At 42.7% G+C, this 24,797-nt stretch overlaps 2 protein-coding genes across 3 annotated transcripts in view; one reads left to right on the top strand and one right to left on the bottom strand.

The window, feature by feature from the left end:
• tspan33b (tetraspanin 33b) overlaps nucleotides 1–5,179 on the top strand; it is an 11,019-nt gene extending 5,840 nt beyond the window's left edge. For both annotated transcript variants that reach the window (XM_042323280.1, XM_042323279.1), the window contains 2 exons: nucleotides 2,481–2,642; nucleotides 3,648–5,179. In XM_042323280.1, the coding sequence (XP_042179214.1) occupies nucleotides 2,481–2,642; nucleotides 3,648–3,716 (231 nt within the window). In that variant the 3' untranslated portion in view covers nucleotides 3,717–5,179. The remainder of the gene's footprint in view (nucleotides 1–2,480; nucleotides 2,643–3,647) is intronic.
• ttc38 (tetratricopeptide repeat domain 38) lies at nucleotides 4,263–24,797 on the bottom strand. Its single transcript, XM_042323278.1, has 14 exons — nucleotides 24,654–24,797; nucleotides 24,047–24,124; nucleotides 20,425–20,506; nucleotides 19,652–19,826; nucleotides 16,340–16,513; nucleotides 14,395–14,470; nucleotides 14,033–14,152; nucleotides 13,561–13,620; nucleotides 13,355–13,393; nucleotides 10,991–11,072; nucleotides 10,543–10,717; nucleotides 6,343–6,502; nucleotides 5,388–5,461; nucleotides 4,263–4,400 (listed from the first exon to the last, which is right to left on the bottom strand). The coding sequence occupies exons 1-14, from the start codon at nucleotides 24,681–24,683 to the stop codon at nucleotides 4,313–4,315; spliced, it is 1,413 nt and encodes a 470-aa protein (XP_042179212.1). The 5' UTR covers nucleotides 24,684–24,797; the 3' UTR covers nucleotides 4,263–4,312.

Here is a 24,797-nt window from a genome sequence, read left to right as displayed (position 1 = left end):
TTGCGAGACAGTCTTGCCATAGATTTAAGCCGATTTAAGTCAAAACTGTAACTAAGCCACTCAGGAACATTCAATGTCGTATTGGTAAGCAACTCCAGTGTACACCTTAGTGTATAAAACATTAAGAACACCTGCTCTTTCCATGACAGACTGACCAGGTGAATCCAGGTGAAAGCTGGACATTTTATTCTGTACAGGCTTCTTTTCATTCTGTCATTTAGATTAATATTGTCAAATCAAATTTTATTTGTCACATACACATGGTTAGCAGATGTCAATGCGAAAGTAGCGAAATGTTTGTGCTTCTAGTTCCAACAATGGATTAATATCCAACGAGTAATCTAACCTAACAATTACCTTATACATACAATTATAAAGGAATGAATAAGAATATGTACATAAAAAACTATATGAATGAGTGATGGTATAGAACGGCAGAGGCAACATGCAGTAGATGGTATAGAGTACAGTATATACATATGAGATGAGTAATGTAGGGTATGTAAACATATGAAGTGGCATTGTTTAAAGTGGCTAGTGATACATACCATATACTGTATCTTGCCATCTTGATGTAATGTATCACTAGCCACTTTAAACAATGCCACTTCATATGTTTACATACCCTACATTACTCATCTCATATGTATATACTGTACTCTATACCATCTACCACATCTTGATGTAGAGTACAGTATATACATGAGATGAGTAATGTAGGGTATGTAAACATTATATGAAGCGGCATTGTTTAAAGTGGCTAGTGATAAATTGATGTAATGTTTCCATTATTAAAGTGGCTGGAGTTGACAGCAGCAGACACTCAATGTTAGTGATGGCTGTTTAACAGTCTGATGGCCTTTAGATAGAAGCTGTTTTTCAGTCTCTCGGTCCCCGCTTTGATGCACCTGTACTGACCTCGCCTTCTGGATGGAAGCAGGGTGAACAGGCAGTGGCTCGGGTGGTTATTGTCCTTGATGATCTTTTTGGCCTTCCTGTGACATCGGGTGGTGCAGGTGTCCTGGAGGGCAGGTAGTTTGCTCCCGGTGATGTGTTGTGCAGACATCACTACCCTCTGGAGAGCCTTACGATTATGGGCGGAGCAGTTGCCGTACTAGGCGGTGATACAGCCCGACAGGATGCTCTCAATTGTGCATCTGTAAAAGTTGAGTGTTTTTGGTGACAATTTGAATTTCTTCAGCCTCCTGAGGTTGAAGAGGTGCTTGCTGTGCCACCTTCACCACGCTGTCTGTGTGGTTGGACCATTTCAGTTTGTCCGTGATGTACGCCGAGGAACTTTCTACCCTCTCCACTACTGTGGAGTAACTACAATGTTGTTGATCCATCCTCAGTTCTCCTATCACACTCATTCAACTCTGTTTTAGTCACCATTGGGCTCATGATGAAATCCCTGAGCAGTTTCCTTCCTCTCCGGCCACCGATTCGATGGACGCCTATATCTTTGTAGCGACGTAGTGTATTGATACACCATCCAATGCGTAATTAATAACTTCACCATGTTCAAAGGGATATTCAATGTTTGCTTTCAAATGTTTCTACCCATCTACCAATAGGTGCCCTTCTTTGTGAGGAATTGGTTAAATCTGTGTTTGAAATTCCCTGCTCGACTGAGGGAAATTGCATGTGAGGGGTACAGAGATGAGTTAGACATAAAAAAATTGTGTTAAACACTATTATTGCACACAGAGTCCATGCAACTTGCGACTGCTTAAGTAAATGTTTACTCCTGAACTTATTTAGGCTTGCCATAAAAAAAAGGGTTGAATACTTGACTCAAGACATTTCAGCTTTTCATTTGATTACCTTGTAAAAAATATTATTCCACTTTGACATGTTGTATGTGTATTTTGGGGGTATTTCTGAATGCACTGTATGTACGTTAACCGAATGACCAGGCTGCTGTCGGGTTTGGGTCCCTTGGTGTAACAGTTAAGGTGTTGGGTTGACAGTCGCTGGACCTGGGTTCGTGTCCCGGTAGGGGCCAATCCCTGAATTCGCAGCGTTGGTGTCAGAAGTGGGATGGGTTAAGGTCACTAAACTTACATAGCTATAGACTTACACACACACACACACACACACACACACACACACACAGGTCAGTATGTATAAATGCTGACATCACCCTCATTACTGGAGAGAATTAAAACACTTAAATGGAGATCTACAGACAAAAGCATAGATGATTTCTCACTCTGGATAGAATTACACTGACCGTTTACAACGCGATCAGAAACCCAGTAACTAAACACAAGAACCAAGGTAGTGCTACAACCTGCAGTTCACATGCTGTAACTACATGGCAATTATAACAGATGAAATGAATCACAATTCATTTAAGTCGATGCGGTTGATTTATAATTCAACTCGTATGTTATTACAATGTAATTATCTGTTTTGAGTCAACAGCGCATCACGATTGCTTATGTATGAAGTCTTAATGTTATTTTGTCTCTGTACAGGTTGTGATCAACACCAAGTGTGGCTTTGGGGTCCAGACTCAGAACTACCTCGAGGCCACCAAGTCCATCTATCCAGTGGGTTGTGCAGACCGGGCGGTTCGGTGGATTGAGTCCCACCTGCTATTGGTGGGGGCTCTAGCTCTGGGTCTCTCCCTGCCTCAGGTAACCCATGCACAAGGGCTACATACAGGAGGTGGAGTGGGGAACACCAGCCTTCTCATAGTGGGTTTGCATACAACAGAAATGAGGCACAGGCAGATTTTAGATTCAGGTTGGGATGATAAAACCCACCACTGAGTTGGTGGCCTACTTACCACATCATGTAAGATATTATCCATGCCTATATTCCCTCACATCCTGAGTGTGAGACACTCATGAATCACATCCCTATAATAGCCTTGAAAGCTTTCAAAATGTGGGATAATTTAAGTTGGTGTTTAATTAAGTTGCATGACTCACCCACTCTTGTCTGCTGGTACAGTAGCTCATTTCTCAGAGTGCTGTGTGCAGTTTGTACAGTCACTAATGAACGGGGCTGCTCACTACTCTCATCTGTCACTTCTCTCTCCGCCTCCAGTTTCTCCATCTATCCCCTTTTCTCTCTATCCCTCGCTCTGATATTCCACTGATTTGGTCTCTCCTCCGAGAGGGAAGTGTGCAAATTACCCACGAGTCACGTCAAAACAATTGCCTTACAATTCCGACAGCTTTGATGTGACGTCGTATTGAAGAGCAGGAGTCAATGCCTACTTTCCCCGTCTCTTCATTTATTTAACTGTTGTTTACATCACCCGATGCTGTGATCACTTGCACAAAAAAAGCTCCTATTGATGCATGTTAAAACAAACACAATGTGTTAAGGTCAAAGAATAACTATCAGACTCTGCAGTCTGTTTTCATGCAGATGTTAGATGAAATTTGCTAAGCAATAGAATTGTATCCACTGTGCATGGTAAAGCCACGCAAGTTTTGACCTTCAGAGACTGTTCTTAGTAAGCCATATTAAGCTTTATCTAAGAGTGGCGGTGTTGGGAGTGAGTTAGCACCCAGCCTGCGACTCAAATGAGACCCTATTCCACATACTGGGCTCGGAACAAAACTAGTGCACTGTGTAGGGAATAGGGTGCTATTTGGGACGCAGACAGAGTGTGTTCTTGTCTCTGTCAGATTGCAGGCATTGTGCTCTCCCAGATCCTCATCTCTCAGATCCAGGATGAGATCAGCTCAGTGTTGTGAGAAGAGGATGGCCCGACCGACACAGAAAATAACAGAACAACTAGGAGAGAACAGAGAAGAAGTACTGGCCACCCCAGTTAACAAAGGGCATCCATCTACGGTTACATTACACAGCCTTCGGAGCATCTGATTTAGTGGTGTGCTGTATAGACCGGATGGAAGTGTGTCATTATATGCTGGACTTAGATGACTAGGCTGACATTGGAAGTGTTTATTTATTACATTATTTATACATGATTTTAAAATATGATTTATATTGACATGAGGATATTATTTTCTGAAAAGGATGTATTATTTATATTTCAAAGTGTGATTGCTAATATAATTTGCTATATGACACTGTAAATGTTGTGTTACAGAACATTCAATTGAACATACTTTTTCACAAATGTTGAAGTTATAGAAATCATTGGATATTGAACATTTTGATAATGGACCATGCTGATGATCATTTCTATTAGGTCCACGTAACTGAAGAATAAAGGCCACATTCTTCAGCCAAACATCCAGTCAATTTGGGGAGGGTACCTCTGCAGTAGCCCCTGGTCCAGACTCAGTGACATCCAGCTTTAGGCCCTCTACCCAGGCTACCCAGGTTAGGCATGCAGGACATGGGCTCTCTGGATCAGCCGGTCAGTGAGGGGCGAGTTGGGCTTCGTTGCCTCACGCTCCACCAACAAACATCTCCAGAAGGACAACACAAGACAAAAAAGGACAGTTCTAGATTGAGTTCTTTAGAGTAGAACATCTAACTGGAGAACAAAAGGCACTCTGCAACGGTAATCAGTATATACAGTACACTGTATACAGAAAATTGTGTACTGTATTGCACCCAGACACACTTGCATTTCACAGACTTCAGGGGGTGTCAATAAGGACAAGCTTAGCCATGAGAACATACTGATGAAATTCAACAGTCAAGATATTGTTTCTTCTACTCCCCTAACGAGGGAGCACAGGGAGCAGAAGACGAGAGAAAATAAAATCTTACTGGACAGAGGACCATTTTCTTCAGTCATGTGTATTATATTGTACAGAGAAATCAATATTGTGTATTTTAGCCATTCGCTTTTGTTGGGTTCTAACTTGAAAAACGTATTCCTGTCATTATATTAGAACTTATTGATTATGTTGCATGTATAATAAATGCACGTGTCACGGATCAATGAAAGGGTGAATAGGAACTCTGTGTATGAAAAGTTACTATGGGAGAAAAGGGAAACAGAGTATGACATCACTTGTAAACATTCTGGAGAAGTGACGGGATAAAGAGCAGCTGCTACCAGGCGGCTCGATCAACGAAGACGACAGCACAACCGTTAGGCAGTATTGGGCAACAGATAGCAGTTGAGAAGTTGCACCCCTAATCTCATCTGGACATATAAATGGTTGTTCAATCATGTGCAAAGTGTGATTGCAGCTGAGGCACCCAGTGGGTTGAATAAAATGGGTTAGAGCTTTTACTAGTTGTGCGTTTGAGTTAACTCCTGTTTGTTCAGAACCCAACACTTTTTTTTCTCATCGATGTCTATTTTGAGAAAGAAACATGCTCGGCATCTACGTCATTGTCCAATCACAGTGACACAGCATTGAAGTGACCTCGGGGTTAATAACACAGCAAATCGGAGTAAAAAGCCTTTCAATTGGAGGCAGCCCATCAATGTATTTTACCTGGCTAATTTCTGGTGATGAGTCACTCCTGACTTCATTGCTGCGTGAATCAGCAGCAGATTAAAGACGTCTCTCTGAGAAATGGAACAAACAAGGCAATTACAATACACACTAGACCCAACACATGTTTTTACCACCGAACATACTGTGTCTACCCCTCTGGATCAGGTTCACTAGGGCACACCATTTCAAAAAGGTTGTGCAACGGAGAAAAAAACATCTTATTGGACAAGTTCGGGTGGCACCTGCCCGTTTTCTTCCGGTTCTTCCCAAGTGAATACGACCCTGCTGTTGTACCCATAGAAATAAGAATGAATAGAAAGGGCATCTCCATTCAGGTCAATGATAACATAATGGGTATACTGGCAGCCATTTTGAGTGTACAGTACCCATGCCAGGAAGAGTACCCTTCAATCTGTGCTGTGATTTGTTGAGTCATCTCTACTGACATTACATGAGCCACATCGGTTAGCATCATTTAAAATGTCAATCCAGCATCAGTTGATGGAACATTCCAAATTACCATGGAAATGATTGCATCACAATACCAGGCCGCCATTGAGTGTACCCATGAGTTTACCAGTAATTGCCAGGGTAAGAGCTTCCAAGCCCATTCATTCTTAGTTCTATGGTTGTACCTAAATAAGGATCGTTTCCCTATGAACAGCGCCTAAGGACGATTGTATTGTGGTTAAATTAACACCGGGTTAAATGATTTATCACTCATTGCATTGTGCTTTACATTCCCATAGGCCTATTAGAAACACAGACTGCCATAGCCTGAATGCCTCAGTGAGTGTTCGTCAAAGGTCCTTTTTTCTGACATAGATTATATCTATTCCTGGTCTAAAAAGCACTTCCAAAAAGGACATTCCCCATTGAACATGCTTTTCACTCCAGGCGTAGGTTTGAAAGCCCAGAAAACCCCCCGATGGTTCACAAAATGGGGGCTCACCTGCGCGTCACTGCCTCCTATCTCCATCATGCGGTAGCGTATGGGCTGCAGGAGCTCCACGGCACGGCTGTAGTTGCCCTGGTCGTACTCCAGCAGGGCCTGACACATGGGCAGCCCCACGCTGCCAGCCAGCAGGTGCTGGTAGTTCTCCTCTGGAACACTAGACACACAGCAGGAGAGAAGATCGAAGACAATAGAGATGTCAAAAGCCCTATTATACTTACAAAAAAAATAAATGTATGCTCTCACTGAACTGTATGTGATCCCTGCAGAAATGGTATCACCATGGTGTTACTAGCAAAATGAGTTCTGAGGTTTATTCTGTACTGTCAAATACAGTTCATGACCAGAAGCTTCAGGGCATCACCCACACACAGCCAGACTAAAAGGTAAATTGGCTTTACAAAACGTTGTAGGATTAACATCTGATAATAGATACTGTAGGGCATTACTGCATGTGATTGCAGAAGAGAGAAACGCGTGAAACTGTCTAAAACGACAACACATCCCACCAGACAGAGTTGCTTTCATAAAATCTCAAGACTAGACCATGCATTCCAATATGACTCCTAGACATTGGTGTGAAACAGGGTTTGCATTTGATCACCTATTCTGTTCTCAATGTATATTTATCATTTTACTCTGGCCATCAAAGCCCTAGAAAAAGGTGTCCGTCTAAACTATTTTATATGAAAATGGCATCGTATTGAGCTCTGAAACTGAAGATGAGCTTCAAGAAAATGGTAAATATTGTTAACTGGTGTGAACAATGGAAACTGAATATCAATGTAGACAAAAAGCAGTACTCTATAGAAAGAAAAAAAACCTAGAACACCTTTAAATGTTCTCTTGCCATATTAACGGTGTCAGTGAGCACAAGTATCTGGGGTTGATTATTAATGCATTTTTGGATTACAATGTGTCTGTTAAGTATGAAGCTAACCATGTGAATTGTGCCCTTGGTGCCATCATTACAAAGTGTAAAGCCATGAGTGGCCTACCTTTTAAATGTGTATGTACTTTCTGTAATGATGGTTCCGTTGAAACCGAAGCTCGTACAACGAAATAAGGGATGATCTTTGTCAGCTGTCCAGCCAAAATTAACATTTTCACGGTCTTGATGAAAGTAAATAGTGACGTTTTATCCAGTAACAATAATGGAAATGCCCGCGCCAAAGCCTGCCACCGTATCCTCCAACGGAGAGGTTTCTTTAGAATTGTCCTTTCATTCACTTTACTTTGCTTATGCAAACATGTATAGATGATGTAATGCATTATAGATGACGTCTGTACCATGTTTGATTTTTGAGACACTATAAACTCAATTTGAGTGGTCTACAATGTGGTTTTAAAGAAATCAGGTTTTTTTTTGTATAATAGTGGCGTGATGTTTTCTAACTCTGCATGCATCACTGTTCACAAAAACGGAAACAAAGGAAGCCTCAAAGGAATCAAATAAACGATGAGTATCATTTTTGGTAGCCTACTCTGTCACAGTACTTATATTTTGGTATTATTTGGGAAATTACACTCGACCACTAGGACCAGACAAATGGTGGTGGTAAACATCAGGCCATCTGTAAAGACACATGGTGTGTGTGGCTGGGGATCTCACCAAACAACACAAGAAACACCAAATAAGATAAAGGATTTTACTACAGTCAACTCTACGGCTCAACACACATTTAAGATCGCAGTAGTGGTTAAGTTTGAGGCTCATAAAGAGCAAGTCTATTAGCTACCATCCACTCACCTGGTGACATTGGCTAGTTAGAACTTTTTTATTTTCCAGAATTTTATTTGACCTTTATTTAACCAGGTTGGCCAGTTGAGAACAAGCTCTGACAGCTGCTGCTTAAAGTTAGACTCCAGCTTCAGTGATTTTTGCAATTCGTTCCAGTCATTGGCAGCAGAGGACTGGAAGGAAAGGCAGCCAAAGGAAGTGTTGGGGATGACAAGTGAAATATACCCGTTGGGGCGCGTGCTACTATGGTGACCAGTGAGCTGAGATAAGTCAGGGCTTTGCCTAGCAAAGACTTATAGATGACCTGGAGCCAGTGGGTTTGGCGACGAATATATAGTGAGGGCCAGATTTGGGTTCGCGCCCAGGCTCTGTCGTAACTGGGTTCGCGCCCAGGCTCTGTCGTAACCGGCCGCGACCGGGAGGTCCATGGGGCGATGCTTAATTGGCCTAGCGTTGTCCGGGTTAGGGAGGGTTTGGCCGGTAGGGAAATCCTTGTCTCATCGCGCACCAGCGAATCATGTGGCGGGCCGGGCACAGTGCACGCTAACCAAGGTTGCCAGGTGCACGGTGTTTCCTCCAACACATTGGTGCGGCTGGCTTCCGGGTTGGATGGTGCTGTGTTAAGAAGCAGTGCGGCTTGGTTGGGTTGTGTATGGGAGGACGCACGACTTTCAACCTTCGTCTCTGTGATAGCAAACTGGATGTAGTCTGAGTAGAGTGTTGGAGGCTATTTTATAAATGACGTCGCTGAAGTCAAGGATCAGTAGGATAGTCAGTTTTACGAGGGTATATTTGGCAGCATGAGTGAGGGAGGCTTTGTTGCGAAATAGGAAGCTGGTTCTAGATTCAATTTTGGATTGGAGACACTTAATGTGAGTCTGGAAGGAGAGTTTACAGTAACCAGACACCTAGGTATTTGTAGTTGTCCACATATTCTAGGTCAGAACCGTCCAGAGTAGTGATGCTAGTCAGGCGGGGGGGTGCGGGCAGCAATCAGTTGAAGAGAATGCACTTAATTTTACTAGCATTTAAAAGCAGTTGGAGGCCACGGAAGGAGTTTTGTATGGCGTTGAAGCTCGTTTGGAGGAGTCCAAAGAAAGGCCAGCTGTATACAGAATGGTGTCGTCTGCATAGAGGTGGATCAGGGAATCACCAGCAGCAAGAGCAACGTCATTGATATATACAGAGAAAAGAGTCGGCCCGAGAATTGAACCCTGTGGCACCCCCATAGAGACTGCCAGAGGTCCGTACAAAAGGCCCTCCAATTTGACACACTGAACTCTGAGAAGTAGTTGGTGAACCAGGCGAGGCAGTCATTTGAGAACCCAAGTCTATTGAGTCTGCCGATAAGAACGCTGTGATTGACAGAAAGCCTTGGCCAGGTCGATGAAGACGGCTGCACAGTATTGTCTTTTATCGATGGCGGTTATGACATTGTTTAGGACCGTGGAGCGTGGCTGAGGTGCACCCATGACCAGCCAGGTGGAAAGCATGGCCAGCCGTAGAAAAATGCTTATTGAAATGATCGATTATCGTAGATTTATAGGTGGTGACAGTGTTCCCTATCCTCAGTGCAGTGGGCAGCTGGGAGGAGGTGCTCTTATTCTCCATGGACTTTACAGTGTCCCAGAACTTTTTGGAGTTAGTGCTACAGGAAACCATTTTCTGTTTGAGAAAGCTAGCCTTCGCTTTCTTAACTGACTATAAATCGGTTCCTGACTTCCCTGAAAAGTTGCATATCACGGGGGCTATTCGATGCTAATGCAGAACACCACAGGATGTTTTTGTGCTGGTCAAGGGCAGTCAAGTCTGGGGTGAACCAAGGGCTATCTCTGTTCTTAGTTGTACATTTTTGAACGGGGCATGCTCATTTATTTAAGATGGTGAGAAAAGCAGTTTTGAAGAGCAACCAGACATCCTCTGTTGACGGGATGAGGTCAATATCCTTCCAGGATACCCGGATGCAAATTGTCATAACAGAAAGCATTACGCAAGCAAAATTAATTGACCAAAAGCGCATCTGAAAGAGCCCAGTCGGCCAATTCAAAATAGAATTGAGTTTCTCTCCTCACTTTGGGAATTGATTTTTCCCCTCTCAAAAAGCTGCATTGGCCCAAAGGTGCCTTGGCTGCCGCCACGCTACATTTTCCTGTTACGTAACAATCAGAAACATGACAACTGCCCAGGATTGGATTTTTTGGCAGAAGGGGTTGTTCGCTGAGGAACATAGTGTATAGAGCCTGTGGTCAGGGGTGTCAGAACACATTACAGCCACACACGTAAACACCACAACCTGTGGGAGAGCGCAACAGAGAGCGAGCAACCCTGAGCTCTCTCTCCACTCTGAGGCTTATCCCTCTCACCCCACCAGTCATACTCCCACTCGTTTTCTCCTCGTGTGTTATGTAAGGGGGCTGTGTAGGAGTTTCATAAGCCAGCGGTGGTGTGGTGCTCACTTGGCCCGCTCCCGGAGGCCCTCCAGCAGGCGCTGGGACTGGGCCGCTCCCCCGGACTCCTTGGCTCCCAGCGACGACATGAGGAAGTGGAGGTCGTTGAACAACAGCACATGGTCGTCAGTGTGGGGCTCTGTGAGTTGTTGCAGCTCCCGCCAGCGGTCCTTCACGCACACACCTGACACACAGGAAGAAAGTAAATCAAAAGACACAAACATTGAACACAAGCCTATCGATAAGACACACACACACACACACACACACACACACACACACACACACACACACACACACACACACACACACACACACACACACACACACACACACACACACACACACACACACACACACACACACACACACACACACACACACACACACACACACTAGATACTATGTGTAAGTTGAGTGCACGTAACAGTAAACTTGAGCAGTAAGCATGTCTAACCCTCCATCTCCAGTCTGTAGAGTAGAGAGCAGGCGTCCACAGTGTCCAGCATGGCCCCTGAAGCCCTACCGCGCCGAGACACCTGAGGGGAAACAGTCACTTCTGTTCAGTACACAGCCGTATGTCACAACCTGTGACTTCAGCCGTATGGGTAACTATGTGTTTAAATGCCTCTCCAACAAGGGAATATCAATTTGCTCATTTTTTTATATTACCTTTATTTAACTAGACAAGTCAGTTAAGAACAAATTCTTATTTTCAATAACGGCCTAGGAACAGTGGGTTAACTGCCTGTTCAGGGGCAGAACGACAGATTTGTACCTTGTCAGCTCGGGGATTTGAACTTGCAACCTTTTGTTTACTAGTCCAACACTTTAACCACTAGGCTACCCTACCACCCCATACTTGCTTTACTTTCTAGAATTGATACAGTAGTTCCCTATCCATTCCCAATGTACCAATAAAATAATAAGGGCAGACTTGACTGCTGTATTTAAGCAATAAGGCAGGAGGGGGTGTGGTATATGGCTGTTCTTATGCACGACGCAACACGGGGGGCTTGGATTGGCCATATACCACAAACCCCCGAGGTGCCTTATTGCTATTATAAACTGGTTACCAATGTAATTAAAGCAGTAAAACTATACGGTCTGATATACCACGGCTGTCAGCCAATCAGCATTCAGGGCTCGAACCACCCAGTTTATTTAGCATATTATACATTTACAGCATATGTTCCAGAGACACAATGTAGCTTTACTGTTCATATTTTCCAGGGCCGTAACTACATACGAGGACACATGTTTTCTAATAAAAATAACAGAATATATAACACACAGTCAATAGACACACCTAATCATTCAAGGGCTTTTCTTTATTTTTTACTATTTTCCACATTGTAGAGTATGAAATAACACATATGGAATCATGTTGTAAGAGGAAAAAATATATATATAAAAAGTGTTAACCAAATCAAAATATATTTTACATTTGAGATTCCTCAAAGTAGCCACCCTTTGCCTTGATAGCTTTGCACTCATTATCTCAACCAGCTTCATGAGGTAGTCACCTGGAATGCATTTCAATTAACAGGTGTGCCCTCTTAAAAGTTCATTTGTGGAATTCCTTAACTTCTGAATGCGTTTGAGCCAATCACTTGTGTTGTGACAAGGTAGGGGTAGTATACAGAAGATAGCCCTATTTGGTAAAAGACCAAGTCCATGTTATGGAAAGAACAAATAAGCAAAGAGAAACAGCCCATCGGTCAGTCAATACGGAACATTTAAAGAACTTTGAACGTTTCTTCAAGTGCAGTCGCAAAAACCATCAAGCACTATGCTGAAACTGGCTCTCATGAGGACCGCCACAAGAAAGAAGAGCCAAATTTACCTCTGCTGCAGAGATTAAGTTCATTAGAGTTACCAGCCTCAGAAATTGCAGGCCAAATAAATGCTTCAGAGTTCAAGTAACTGACACATCAACTGTTCAGAGGAGACTGCATGAATCAGGCCTTCACGGTCCAATTGCTGCAAAGAAACCACTACTAAAAGGACATCAATAAGAAGAGACTTGCTTTTGCCAAGAAATACGAGCAATGGACATTAGACCGGTGGAAATCTGTCCTCCACATTTTAGGTTTTTGGTTCCAACCGCTGTGTCTTTGTGAGACGCAGAGTAGGTGAATGGATGATCTCCGCATGTGTGGTTCCCACCGTGAAGGTGTGATGGTGCTTTGCTGGTGACAGTGATTTATTTAGAATTCATAAGGCACACTTAACCAGCATGGCTACCACAGCATTCTGCAGCTCTACGACATCCAATCTGGTTTGCACTTAGTGGTACTATCATTTGTTTTTCAACAGGACTACTACATGATTCCATATTTGTTATTTCATAGTTTTGATGTCGTCAATATTATTCGCCAATGTAGAAAATAGTAAAAATAAAGACCCTGGAATGAGTAGTTGTGTCCCACCCACCCAAAAGTAAGTACATCCTCCCCTCTTTTGGGAAGGCTTTCCACTAGATATTGAAACATTGGAGTTTTAGTGAGGTCTGAAACTCTCTGCAGCAACCTTAGTTACAGCACTGATCCCCCCCATTCGCTTTGGATTTACTCTTTGCCCATAAAAATACCACACCGCAATCATGTTGTGAACAAAAACCGATTGAACTTCTATTTTTGACTTTAGACCTGAATGACACACATTGACCCCCAGTCTGCAGCACAACATAACCACACCATATAGCTTTAACTCTGCTCCCATACAGTAAGTGCTGCTACAGTAGGATTCTTGGAAGGCCTTTGGTACGCCATCTGCGAGGCCAAATTAGTCTTGATGAGAACTTATTAAGAGCACTAACCTGGCTGTCAAATATGTTCAGAGCTGCATCATAATCTCCCTGCGGGGGAGAAAACAGAAACAAAAACAAAGTCTTAAAGTTAATTACACAGATAATGCACACTAATACAAACATGTCCAACTGTAATCAACTTCACACTTCAGAGAACCCACGGAAAGGTACAACAAATATAAATTGCGATTGGAGTATCTCATTACAATCTGTACCTTTTCGATGAAGTATAGTGCCCAATGCCAGTAGTTGTGACAGGCTAGCATGTCACATCCCTGCAAATTAAAACGTCAAAGTTAATTACGTATTTACACAGATAGTTGAAGCCTAGCCTGGTGCCAGAGCTGTATGCATTGGCATGACAATGACTATAGGAGTTGGGACGGCAGGTGGCCTAGTGGTTAGAGCGTTGGGCCAGTAACTGAAAGGAAGCTGGATTGAATCTCCGAGATGACAAGGTAAAAATCTGTCGTTCTGCTACTGAAAAGGGCAGTTAACCCACTGTTCCTCAGTAGGCCTTCATTGTAAATAATGGATTTGTTCTTAACTGACTTGCTTAGTTAAATAAAAAAGGTGGGTTTTTTTTTCAAGGAGCTGGGAAGTCAGCACAAACAGATCTGGTACCAGGCCATATTGAGGTGTTGAATGACACAACATGCAGCAGATGGACTCGTGATGAAAACCCACCGCCCAGTCTTTCTCTGTGCTCTCCATGAACTTGAGGCCCTTTTCCACCTCAGCCTTCATCTCGTAGACGTGGGCTACAGAGTGGACACACCAGGCATCCTCCGGGGTTAGAGCCAGGCCCTGAGGGTTAGAGGAGAAGATTGTAGATTGAACTACCTCATGGTAGCACATTGGTCAGTCTAGTTGATTGCCTACGCAACAGAAACGTCTGCACAGTAATAGACATCTTCTGAATGTGGTTTGATTGCCATCAAGGTTGGACAATTTAACCAGCGGAGGTCATCGTTGCATGACGACAGAATTAATGATTTACAGCTCCAAATCATTTCCATGGCAAATTGACACCGCCAGAAACATCTCACCTCTTTAGCTATTTTCTCAGCCTGGTCATAAAAATGAGTCTCCAGAAGTCCAAAGGAATATAAGCCCTTTAGGTAGCTGCAGGAAAAAGCAAAGAAAGTGCAAGTATTAAAGCAGTGCTACAGCAATAGCAGACCCGAGGCAAGCTAGCTAGGTCAATATTCGTGTAGTGCATTTAAGGATGAATTATAACGCCCTATAATAAAATAGCCATCCATTTGTTTTCGGGGGAAAAAAGAAAAGAGAAAAAAAAAAGGTTGAAAATGGGATCATTCGATTTGAAATCGACTGTTGGGACTCATGGTCTGACTGCCAGCGGTGATTGTTGATCACAGTAAACACTTATATACAGAGGCAATTACTGTCTAGCCGAGAGGGAGCCTATGATGAAATACTAAGAGTTATTTAACAAGAATGGCCCTCAAGAGTTCACATGATATGAAAAATACAGTATTACAAAGGCTATATCTGACTGAAACCTTGCATCTCAGTACTTGAAAAAAACATATATATAAGGAAATCAGTCAATTGAAATGAATTCATTAGGCCCTAATCTATGACCTTCACATGACTGGGAATATAGAGACGCATCTGTTGGTCTGATCCCTTAAAAGCTACACGACATCTCCTTCGCATAGAGTTGATTAGGTTGTTGATTGTGGCCTGTGGAATGTTGTCCCACTCCCTTCAATGACTGTGCGAAGTTAATGGAAACTGGAACACGTTGATCCAGAGCATCCCACACATGCTCAATGGGTGACATGTCTGGTGAGTATGCAGGCCATGAAAGAACCACTATTTTCAGCTTCCAGGAATTATGTACAAATTCTTGCGTCATGGGGCCGTGCATTATCGTGCTGAAAAATGATGTCAGCGGATGAACGGCACGACAATGGGCCTCAGGATCTCATGATATCTCTGTGAATTCAAATAGCCGTAGCTTATGCCTGCCGATACCATAACCCCACTGCCACCATGGGGCACCCTGTTCACATCAGCAAACCGCTCAATCACACGACACCATACACACTGTCTGCCATCTGTCCGGGACATTTGAAACTGGTATTCATCCATGAAGAGCACACTTCACCAGCGTGCCAGTGGCCATAGAAGGTGAGCATTTGCACACTGAAGTCGGTTACGACGCTAAACTGCAGTCAGGTCAAGACATTGGTGAGGATGGCGAGAAAGCAGATGAGTTTCCCTGAGACGGTTTCTGACAGTTTGTGCAGAAATTCTTTGGTTGTGCAAACCCACAGTTTCATCAGCTGTCCCGTTGGCTGATCGCAGCTGATCCCGCAGGTGAAGAAGCAGAATGTGGAGGTCCTTGGCTGGCGTGGTTACACGTGGTCTGGGGTTGTGAGGACAGTTGGGAATACTGCCAAATTCTGTAATACAATGTTAGAGGCCGCTTATGGTAGAAAGAGTTACATGAAATTCTCTGGCAACAGCTCTGGTGTGCATTTATGAAGTCAGCATGCCAGTTACACAGTCCCCCAAAACTTGACAAAACTGCACATTTTTGACTGGACTTTTGTCACCAGCACAAGGTGCACCTGTGTAATGAGCATGCTATTTAAAATCAGCTTTTTGATAATCCGTCCACCTGACAGGCAAGGAATATCTTGGCAAATGAGAAATGCTCACTAACATGGATGGAAACAAATTGCACAAAAATCAGAGAAATAAGCTTTTTGTGCATATGCAACATTTCTGGGATATTTTATTTCAGCTCATGAAACCAACACTTTACAAGTTGCATTTATATTTTTGTTCAGTGTAAATGCCATGACCCTCTTGGTACAGCTAACAATTGCATATCCTCAGAGTAAAAAAAAGACCCATGTGCAATTGTGTAATGACTACCTATAGAGAGGGGGGGGCTTCCAATGAGGCAGCACCTACCTATAGAGAGGCATGTGGGGCTTCCAATGAGGCAGCACCTACCTATAGAGAGGCATGTGGGGCTTCCAGTGAGGCAGCACCCGGGCCACGGAGTCTCTCATCTGGATCTGGGCCCCTAGGTAGAAGAAGCCGTCGTGGGCAAACTTCAGGGCGAGCAGGTCAGTAGGGTGTTCCACCAGGATCTCCTCCCAAACATCACACGCCTTAGGGAAATTCCTACAGGGGACAGACAGTAGTTATTCTCTGTTGTCTTAAGTCACATTAAAACCACAGGAACGCAATGAAAGCAAATCAACATCAGATCAAATGAGAGATGTTACCTTGGTTTTAGATTGGAGTTGTGCTACTTAATTGTGCTCTTGGAGATTCATATTATTTCTCTATAGCTTAGATGTATTTGTAGACTTAAGGAAGGAACTGTTTTTAGAAGCATGTGACCAAGTCATAAGGCCGAGTCGCCTGGTAAAAACAAAGATACTGGTGTGTGAATGGTCTGTTTTGCTGGGTGACCTCAATTCTCCAGGGTATTCCTTTGACCCTGTTCCAAGGCTATTACACAAGACGAGCCAAACAGATGTGGTTTTGTTTTCGCTTGTGGAATCTCTTCTGCTGTCCAAAATTTGGACCTCAATATCAGTGCAGGTACAGTTCTATTGTCCCCTGGGAGCAATAAAGTAAATCAGGGCCCGTATCCACTAAGAGTCTCCCGAGTAGAAGATGGGAGGATAGAGACATTTTACTCTTACGGGTAAAAATCTATGCATGAAGCTTCTTTCGTCATCAGCGTCACACCTAGTCAGATATTTAGGAGACCACATGAGCTATCCTAACCAGTTAAGTGTTACTAGCAGGTGTCTTGATAATAGAAAAATGCAGCGAGTCAGTGGTTCCTCCACCACATGCAAATTCTTTGGAGTTCTTAAAATAATGGTTTTGATACTTCTATATGATCAATCCATAATTAACTTAGACCTACAGTACCAATCAAAAGTTTGGACACACCTACTCCAAGGGTTTTTCTTTCTTTTTACTATTTTCTACATTGTGAAATAATAGTGAAGAAATCAAAACTAATGAAATGACACATTTGGAATCATGTAGTAACCAACAAAATAAGTGTAAATCAAAATATAATTAATATTTTAGATTCTTCAAAGTAGCCAACCTTTTCCTTGACAGCTTTGCACACGAGGCATTCTCAACTAGCTTCAACTGGAATGCTTTTCCAACAATCTTGAAGGAGTTCCCCATATGCTGAGCACTTGTTGACTGCTTTTCCTTCAGTTGTTCAACTCCTCCCAAACCATCTCAATTGGGTTGAGGTTGGGTGATTGTGGAGGCCAGGTCATCTGATGCAGCACTCCATCACTCACTTTTCCTGTTGAAAATGAAATGATGCACAAACCAGATGGGCTGACGTATCGCTGAGGCGGCCATGATGGTTTAGTGTGCCTTAAATTCTAAATAAAATCACTCAGTGTCACCAGCAAAGCACCCCCACACCATGCTTCACAGTGGGAACCACACATGCGGAGATCATCCATTCACCTACTCTGAGTCTCAAAAAGACACGGCGGTTGGAACCAAAAATCTCACATTTGGACTCATCAAACCAAAGGACAGATTTCCACCGGTCTAATGTCCATTGCTTGTGTTTCTTGGCCCAGGCAAGTCTCTTCTTATTATTGGTGTCCTTTAGTAGTGGTTTCTTTGCAGCAATTCTAACATGAAGGCCTGATTTACGTAGTTACCCCTGAACAATTGATGTTGAGATCAGTCTGTTACTTGAACTCTGAAGCATTTATTTGGGCTGCAATTTCTGAGTCAGGTAACTCCAATGAACTTATCCTCTGCAGCAGAAGTAACTCTGGGTCTTCCTTTCCTGTGGCGGTCCTCATGAGAAACAGTTTCATCATAGCGCTTGATGGTTTTTGCAACTGCACTTGAAGAAACTTAAAAAGTTACTGAAATTTTCCGCATTGACTGACCATGTTTTAAAGGAATAATGGACTATCATTTCTCCTTGCTTATTTGAGCTGTTCATGCCATAATATGGACTTGGTCTTTTACCAAATAGGGTTATATTCTGTATACCACCCGTACAACACAACTGATTGGCACAAACGCATTAAGAAGGAAAGACATTATACAAATGAACTTTTAACTAGGCACTCCTGTTATTGAAATGCATTCCAGGTGACTAACTCATGAAGCTGGTTGAGAGAAAGCTTTGCACACTCTTGGCAGTCATCGATTTAGATTTGTTTAACACATTTTTGGTTACTACATGATTCCATGTGTTATTTCATAGTTTTGATGTCTTCACTATTATTCTACCATGTAGAATGTAAAAGAAAAACCCTTGAATGAGTAGGTGTCCAAACTTTTGACTGGTACTGTACATCTTGCACTTCCGACTATGATTTCACGAGGCCTATTAAATTATATATATACCTGAATACTTATAACCACTAAGCTAATAAACATGTCTGGCTTTTTTATTATTTAATTAGCTACATCATGTTATTTCAAATTATCCTTTTGGAGCACAACATCATTGTTAAAAAAAAGATGTCTACATTGGGTATGCCTAGAAGTTGGGCAATTGAAGTCATCTAGGGCTTATGTTAACGTTGTATGCAACATTATCGGCAAGTGTAATCATTATGCCGATTTGCAAAACATCTTGCAACAGAAACCAGTCACTCCAAATGGAAAATGCAAACAAGAGTTTCTATTGGACAAACTCAGGTAGGGCCCTCCCCGCTTCGTTCCGTTTAGTTCTTAAAACGGTAAACAGTTTCTTTAATAAATACACCCCTATTGTACCAAAGCAATTTGGAGATGTTAAACGGGAGTGACAAGTGTGTTGACGGTATTATTGTCCAAATTCTGCTTTTAACAACCATCAGCATTGGTTATGCAGGCCAACATATTAGGCAATAATTAAGAGTAGGCAAAGTGATCGTGCCAGGTGACAATTAGATCAAACATTTTACCATTGCAACATTTGATGTAGTCACATTCACGTGGTTGTCTGAAGAACATTACCTATAGAGTCCACAGATGGCGATGTCGTACAGCAATTGGATATTCCCCATCATTTTGCAACAAAGTCAGAGCGTCATCACCAGCTTTCCTTTGCGGTAACTCAAACTGTCGGGATGACCAGCTGAGAAACTTATAGGAGTTGATTTTACTCCTGGCTTAGAGTTTGTCTGGGCAGTGTACTTCCATCAGCCTAAAAACCTACCGTTAGCTGGGTGTTTGTTGTCGTTTAGGACTTTTTCTGAGATGTTTTGTGGCTACAGACCCAGATCGCTCTCAGATCTCCAGTGGTTCCCTGGTTCTCACCCCTTGGAGAAGTGCTCCATGGCCCTGACGTGCAGCCTCTCCCTGGTGGTAATGTCCTGCTGGATCTGGCCGAGCTCTACAGTCCTCTTCACCGCGCTGGCCAGGCGCTCGTTCAGAAGAACCGAACTCCCTGTCCCCACCAGCTCCATCCCCGTGCTGATCACATGACCCATCACTACAGGGCACAGGGACACTTTTGGTAAGTCTGAAGGCCTAGTCAACCCCTAGATACTCATTCACTATTCTCTCCAAAGCTACAGTAGTCGTGATAAATGTAGACCCTCAGACTTAACATCGGATAGTTGGAATTCAACCTCATAGCTCCAATCCTAGACACTTCTCAATGATCTGAAAGAATTGTATGGATGTAAAATAATATGACCATGCCTCCACCTCGTCATCTGAAAGGAAGGTAGAATTTCCACCAGATTGGTTACACCCATCCGCTCCGTTCAGATCTATGAGAAGTGTCCTGACATAAGGCTAGGGTTGATTTCAGACTGGGACGCTCACAGCACTGTACTACACTTCAATGTTAGCTTAGTCCTCAATGTTACAATGTTGTACTGTATTTAGACTGAAGTCCTGAATGTAGCCTAGTGAGTGTCATTGCTATAGCCTTAATGCTCCAGTAACCTTTCGAGTGCTTGTTAATAATGTATCTTTATAGGCTGAATAGGATTCTGTGCAGGCCTACTAAGGGTTTAACACCCATACAATGCTATCTTTTTATGAGGAAAAATTGATTACCAGAAGTCTATGTTCTTACATACCAAAGTCAGGGTCAGCGGACTTGACTGCAGACATGCATCCCTCGACTCCTCCAAGGTTCTCATCATTGCGCCAAGTTACATACTGGGATTTAAGATAACGCACAAACCCCGAAAAATTTAACAGAATGTGTTCAGATCACAAAAAGGAACATATGTCTCTCTCTGGTAAGTTGTAAGGTTTATGTCAGCAATTATACACAATGACCATTGTTACTTTTTTTTGTCCACAAGGAAAAAGGCCATTTTAGGCTTAGGGGTTAGATTCAAGGTTACAACAGTGTAGGCTCCTTAGAGGAGGTAAGGGAGGACCATCCTACTCAGTGAATTTCACAAAAATGTAAAGTGAAACATTAAAAGTGATCCTTTTTACATTTTAGTCATTTACCAGACGGTCTTATCCAGATCGACTTACAGTTGGTGCATTTAAGATACTGTGATGTGTGGTTGTCCCATCTAGCGAAGTACATTTTATTCAATAAAGTAGCTATCAGCAAAGTCAGTAAATTGTGAGTGTTAGGTCACAAAAGGCTATTTTTGTTGATACAACTATACTTAACAAAAATGTAAACGCAACATGTAAAGTGTTGGTCCAATGTTTCATGAGCTGAATAAAAGTCCCCAGAAAGGTTCCAAATGCAATGAAAAGCTAATTTCTCTCACATTTTGTGCATACATTTGTTTACACCGATTTAGTGAGCCTCTCTCTTTTGCCAATATATCCATCCACCTGACAGGTGTGGCATATAATTGTAATTTTTATTTAACCAGGCAAGTCAGTTAAGAACAAATTCTTATTTACAATGACGGCCTAGGAACAGCGGGTTAACTGCCTTGTTCTGGGGCAGAACAGATTTTTACCTTGTCAGCTTGGGTTTTCGATCTAGCAACCTTTCGGTTACTGGCCCAAAGCTCTAGCCACTAAGCTAATTAAACAGCATTCTCATTACACAGGTGCAACTTGTGCTTGGGACAATAAACAGATGTCTCATGTTTTGAGAGAGCATGAAATTAGTATGCAGGAATGTCCACCAGAGCTGTTGCCAGATAATTTCATGTTAATTTCTCTACCATAAGCCACCTCTAACATCATCTTGGAGAATTTGGCAGTATATCCAACCGGACTCAAAACGCAGACCACGTGTAACCACGCCAGCCTAAAACCTCCACATCTGGCTTCTTCACCTGCGGGATCATCGGAGACCAGCCACCCCGACATCTGATGAAACTGTGGGTTTGCACAACCGAAGAATTTCTGCGCAAACTGTCAGAAACGGTCTCAGGGAAGCTCATCTGCGTGCTCGTCGTTCCCACCAGTGACTTGACCTGACTGCAGTTCGGCGTTGTAGCCGACTTCAGTGGGAACATGCTCACCTTCGATCGCCCCTGGCACGCTGGAGAAGTGTGCTCTTCACGGATGAAGTCCGGTGTCAACTGTACCGGGCAGATGGCAGACAGCGTGTATGGCGTTGTGTGGGCGAGTGGTTTGCTGATGTCAACGTTGTGAACAGAGAGCCACATGCTGGCGGTGGGGTTATGGTACGGGCAGGCATAAGCTACGGACAATGAACACAATTGTATTTTGAATGCACAGAGATACAGTGACGAGATTCTTTGGCCCATTGTTGTGTCATTCATCCGCCGCCATCACCTCATGTTTCAGCATGATAATGCACAGCCCCATGTCACAAGGATCTGTACATAATTCTTGGAAGCTAAAAATGTCTGAAAAAAGAACTGCATTGGGATGCTCTGGATCAACATGTATGACAGTATGTTCCAGTTCCTGCCAATATCCAGCAGCTTCGTTCGCACGGCTATTGAAGAGGAGTGGGACAATATTCCACTCTATGCGAAGGAGATGTGTCACGCTGCATGAGGAAAATGGTGGCAACACCAGATACTGACTGGTTTTCTGATCCACGCCCCTACCTATTTTTTAAGTTATCTGTGATCAACAGATGCATATCTGTATTCCTCGTCATGTGAAATCCATAGATTAGGGCCTAATGAATTTAAATGGACTGATTTCCTTATATGAACTGCAACTCAGTAAAATCGTTGAAATTGTTGCATGTTGCGTTTATATTTTTGTTCAGTGTAATTATATTCAGGTCATCAAATAACTGATTAAAACAGTTGCAATGAAAGTCTACAGCAGCCTCAACAGAACCCTCTAGGGTAGCACCATGGTGTAACCGGAGGACAGCTATTATCCATCCTCCTCTAGGTCCATTGACTTCAATACAAAACCTAGGAGGATCATGGTTCTCACCCCTTTCCATAGACTTACACGGTACTCATGACGACTTCTGGAGGACATCCACCAACCTTTCAGAGCTCTTGCAGCATGAACTGACATGTTCATCCAATCAAAGGATTTAGAGAATGAATCTAGTTTTGAACGCATGAGCTACAGCTATCTAGCACTGAAGTGCATAACGTGTGGTGAGATGACTCAAAGAGAGAAAGACAATAATTGAACAGTTAAAATAATTTCTTAAATTAAGAAGCAGCAGCGATGACTGAGAAAGCGAGAGCTAGCTATATTTCATTGTATTTTATCTTACCTTTCACCTTCTTACAGTAGCTAAATAATGCAGCTAATTTAGCCAACTCAACAACTTGACTCAAACAGAGAGGAATGCTATTCATGTTAGCCAGCAAGCTAAGACTAGCCAACACTGCATCTCTTCTAAGTCAAGGTAAACTTTCTATTTTATTAATTTATTGCCACGAGGCCCACCGGTGTAATTGCTAAACTGTTTGCTATACTGCATGATAGTACACATGGATTGGATTGTGGGTTTACTAACGTGTTCGTTCTAGTAGCTATGTTGACTATGACGCTAGCTAATACGGTGAGAACGATATAGGCTGCGTAGTGGTTAGCGTTAGCAGTTATGGTATGAAGGTTGGGCTTAAGAGAGGTTTTTCACCTGGTCACAGACAGCTGTTGTGTTGGGCATTGAAGTGACAAGTGAAGGGAAAAGGTGAGAGAAGGAGAGAGTGTAAATGCAAGAAGGAATTATACAAGAAGCAAAGTGATGACGCTGCATGCGGCTGCTACGAAAATGTAATCTGTATGTGCGGATGATCGGGGGTGTTTTTTATTCCAAAACGTTTATTAAACTGAAGCAAACGGAACAAAACGGGGATGGACCTGCCTGAATTTATCCAACAGAAACTATCGTTTTAGTTAACTGTTTGGACTAATGATTACACCCCAGATCAGCTAGATGAAGGTGGTATTGAATGTGTCACCTTGATTACTCTAATTTGTCTCAACCTTTACTTTATAAACGTTCATTTGTAGGCTAGGTTGTAGCTACCTTATGATGGGTATTGGGCAAATTCAAGTATCATGTAGTAGCATAAACCTATCGATTGTTACATAGAGCTGAGTGAATGGAATATCCAATATCATCCAATATGCTGTAATAGAAATAAGGCTATCCTCCCTAATCTTAAACGGCACCAACCGCCGCTGGGCTACAATTAGGTTTAGGGATAAAGGTTAAGGGAAAATAGGATTTTTCATGGGAATCAATTGTTTGGTCCCCACAAAGATAGTAAAACAAATGTGTGTGTGTTTGTGTGTAGACAGAGCTAATAAAATGACTACCTGTGTGAGTATAGCATCATACATTTTGCAGGCCTCATTGCTGGATGTGGACAATGGTAGACCCTCTGCCCTCCAAGCCTAAGGAAATAGAAAGCGTTTATCACAATAACCTTACGTCCCTTGAGAGGAAACTAATCGGTTTGCCTTAGGAGACTTTTGTTATCAAGCGGGATTTTAGTGTGTGGAGGAAATTGTCCCTCGGCCAAAGTCTATCTAACTTCAACAGTTCATGAAACTCTAAACATTTTTATTGCCTACAGACACCTTCACTGCCTAGGCTACTGCAATAGAAAATCGTTTATCGCGATAAAAATGTAGCCTACAAAGGTTACAGTAGCCTATGCAGCTTGCCGTCATGCACATTGATGTTATCGACAAAAGACAGGACAATAATGTAAAATGTCATTTATCCATTGTAAATAAAACAGTTAACCTCTATCTGAAATTTGGCATGGCCAATCAACAGCGCAGTAGCTTAATGGAAGGAAACAACCTGTGGGATGTAGCCTATTTTCTACTTTCCCGATAATCATAGCCTATTGAATTTAAACAATAATAATATGCAATCCAATACATAACACGCAGCTCTGGTCATTGGTTAATTTACCTGACAATCCCTGAAACTAGACGCAATCATTTCTGCTAACTGCAGCGGTCTTCTTTTTCCTTGCGCGACTAAAAACTTTTCCGTTTCGACTGCACACACCCGCCCTTTGTACTGAGGAGATAAACACAAATACCGGAGTGGACA

Source organism: Oncorhynchus tshawytscha, linkage group LG06 (genome assembly GCF_018296145.1).
Source record: "Oncorhynchus tshawytscha isolate Ot180627B linkage group LG06, Otsh_v2.0, whole genome shotgun sequence".
Lineage (NCBI taxonomy): Eukaryota > Metazoa > Chordata > Actinopteri > Salmoniformes > Salmonidae > Oncorhynchus > Oncorhynchus tshawytscha.
The sequence above is the reverse complement of the archived record's forward strand: the minus strand, read 5'-3'. Positions and strand labels throughout refer to the sequence as shown.

What these genes read in the sequence shown, in the direction of transcription:
- ttc38 (XM_042323278.1), bottom strand. Translation starts at nt 24,683, where the DNA reads ATGATTGCGTCTAGTTTCAGGGATTGTCAG. An exon ending in CTGAGAAAATAGCTAAAGAG is followed by an intron (nt 14,153 to 14,394) that starts GTGAGATGTTTC and finishes TCTAACCCTCAG; the next exon opens with GGCCTGGCTCTAACCCCGGA. An exon ending in TGAACATATTTGACAGCCAG is followed by an intron (nt 11,073 to 13,354) that starts GTTAGTGCTCTT and finishes GTTTCCCCTCAG; the next exon opens with GTGTCTCGGCGCGGTAGGGC.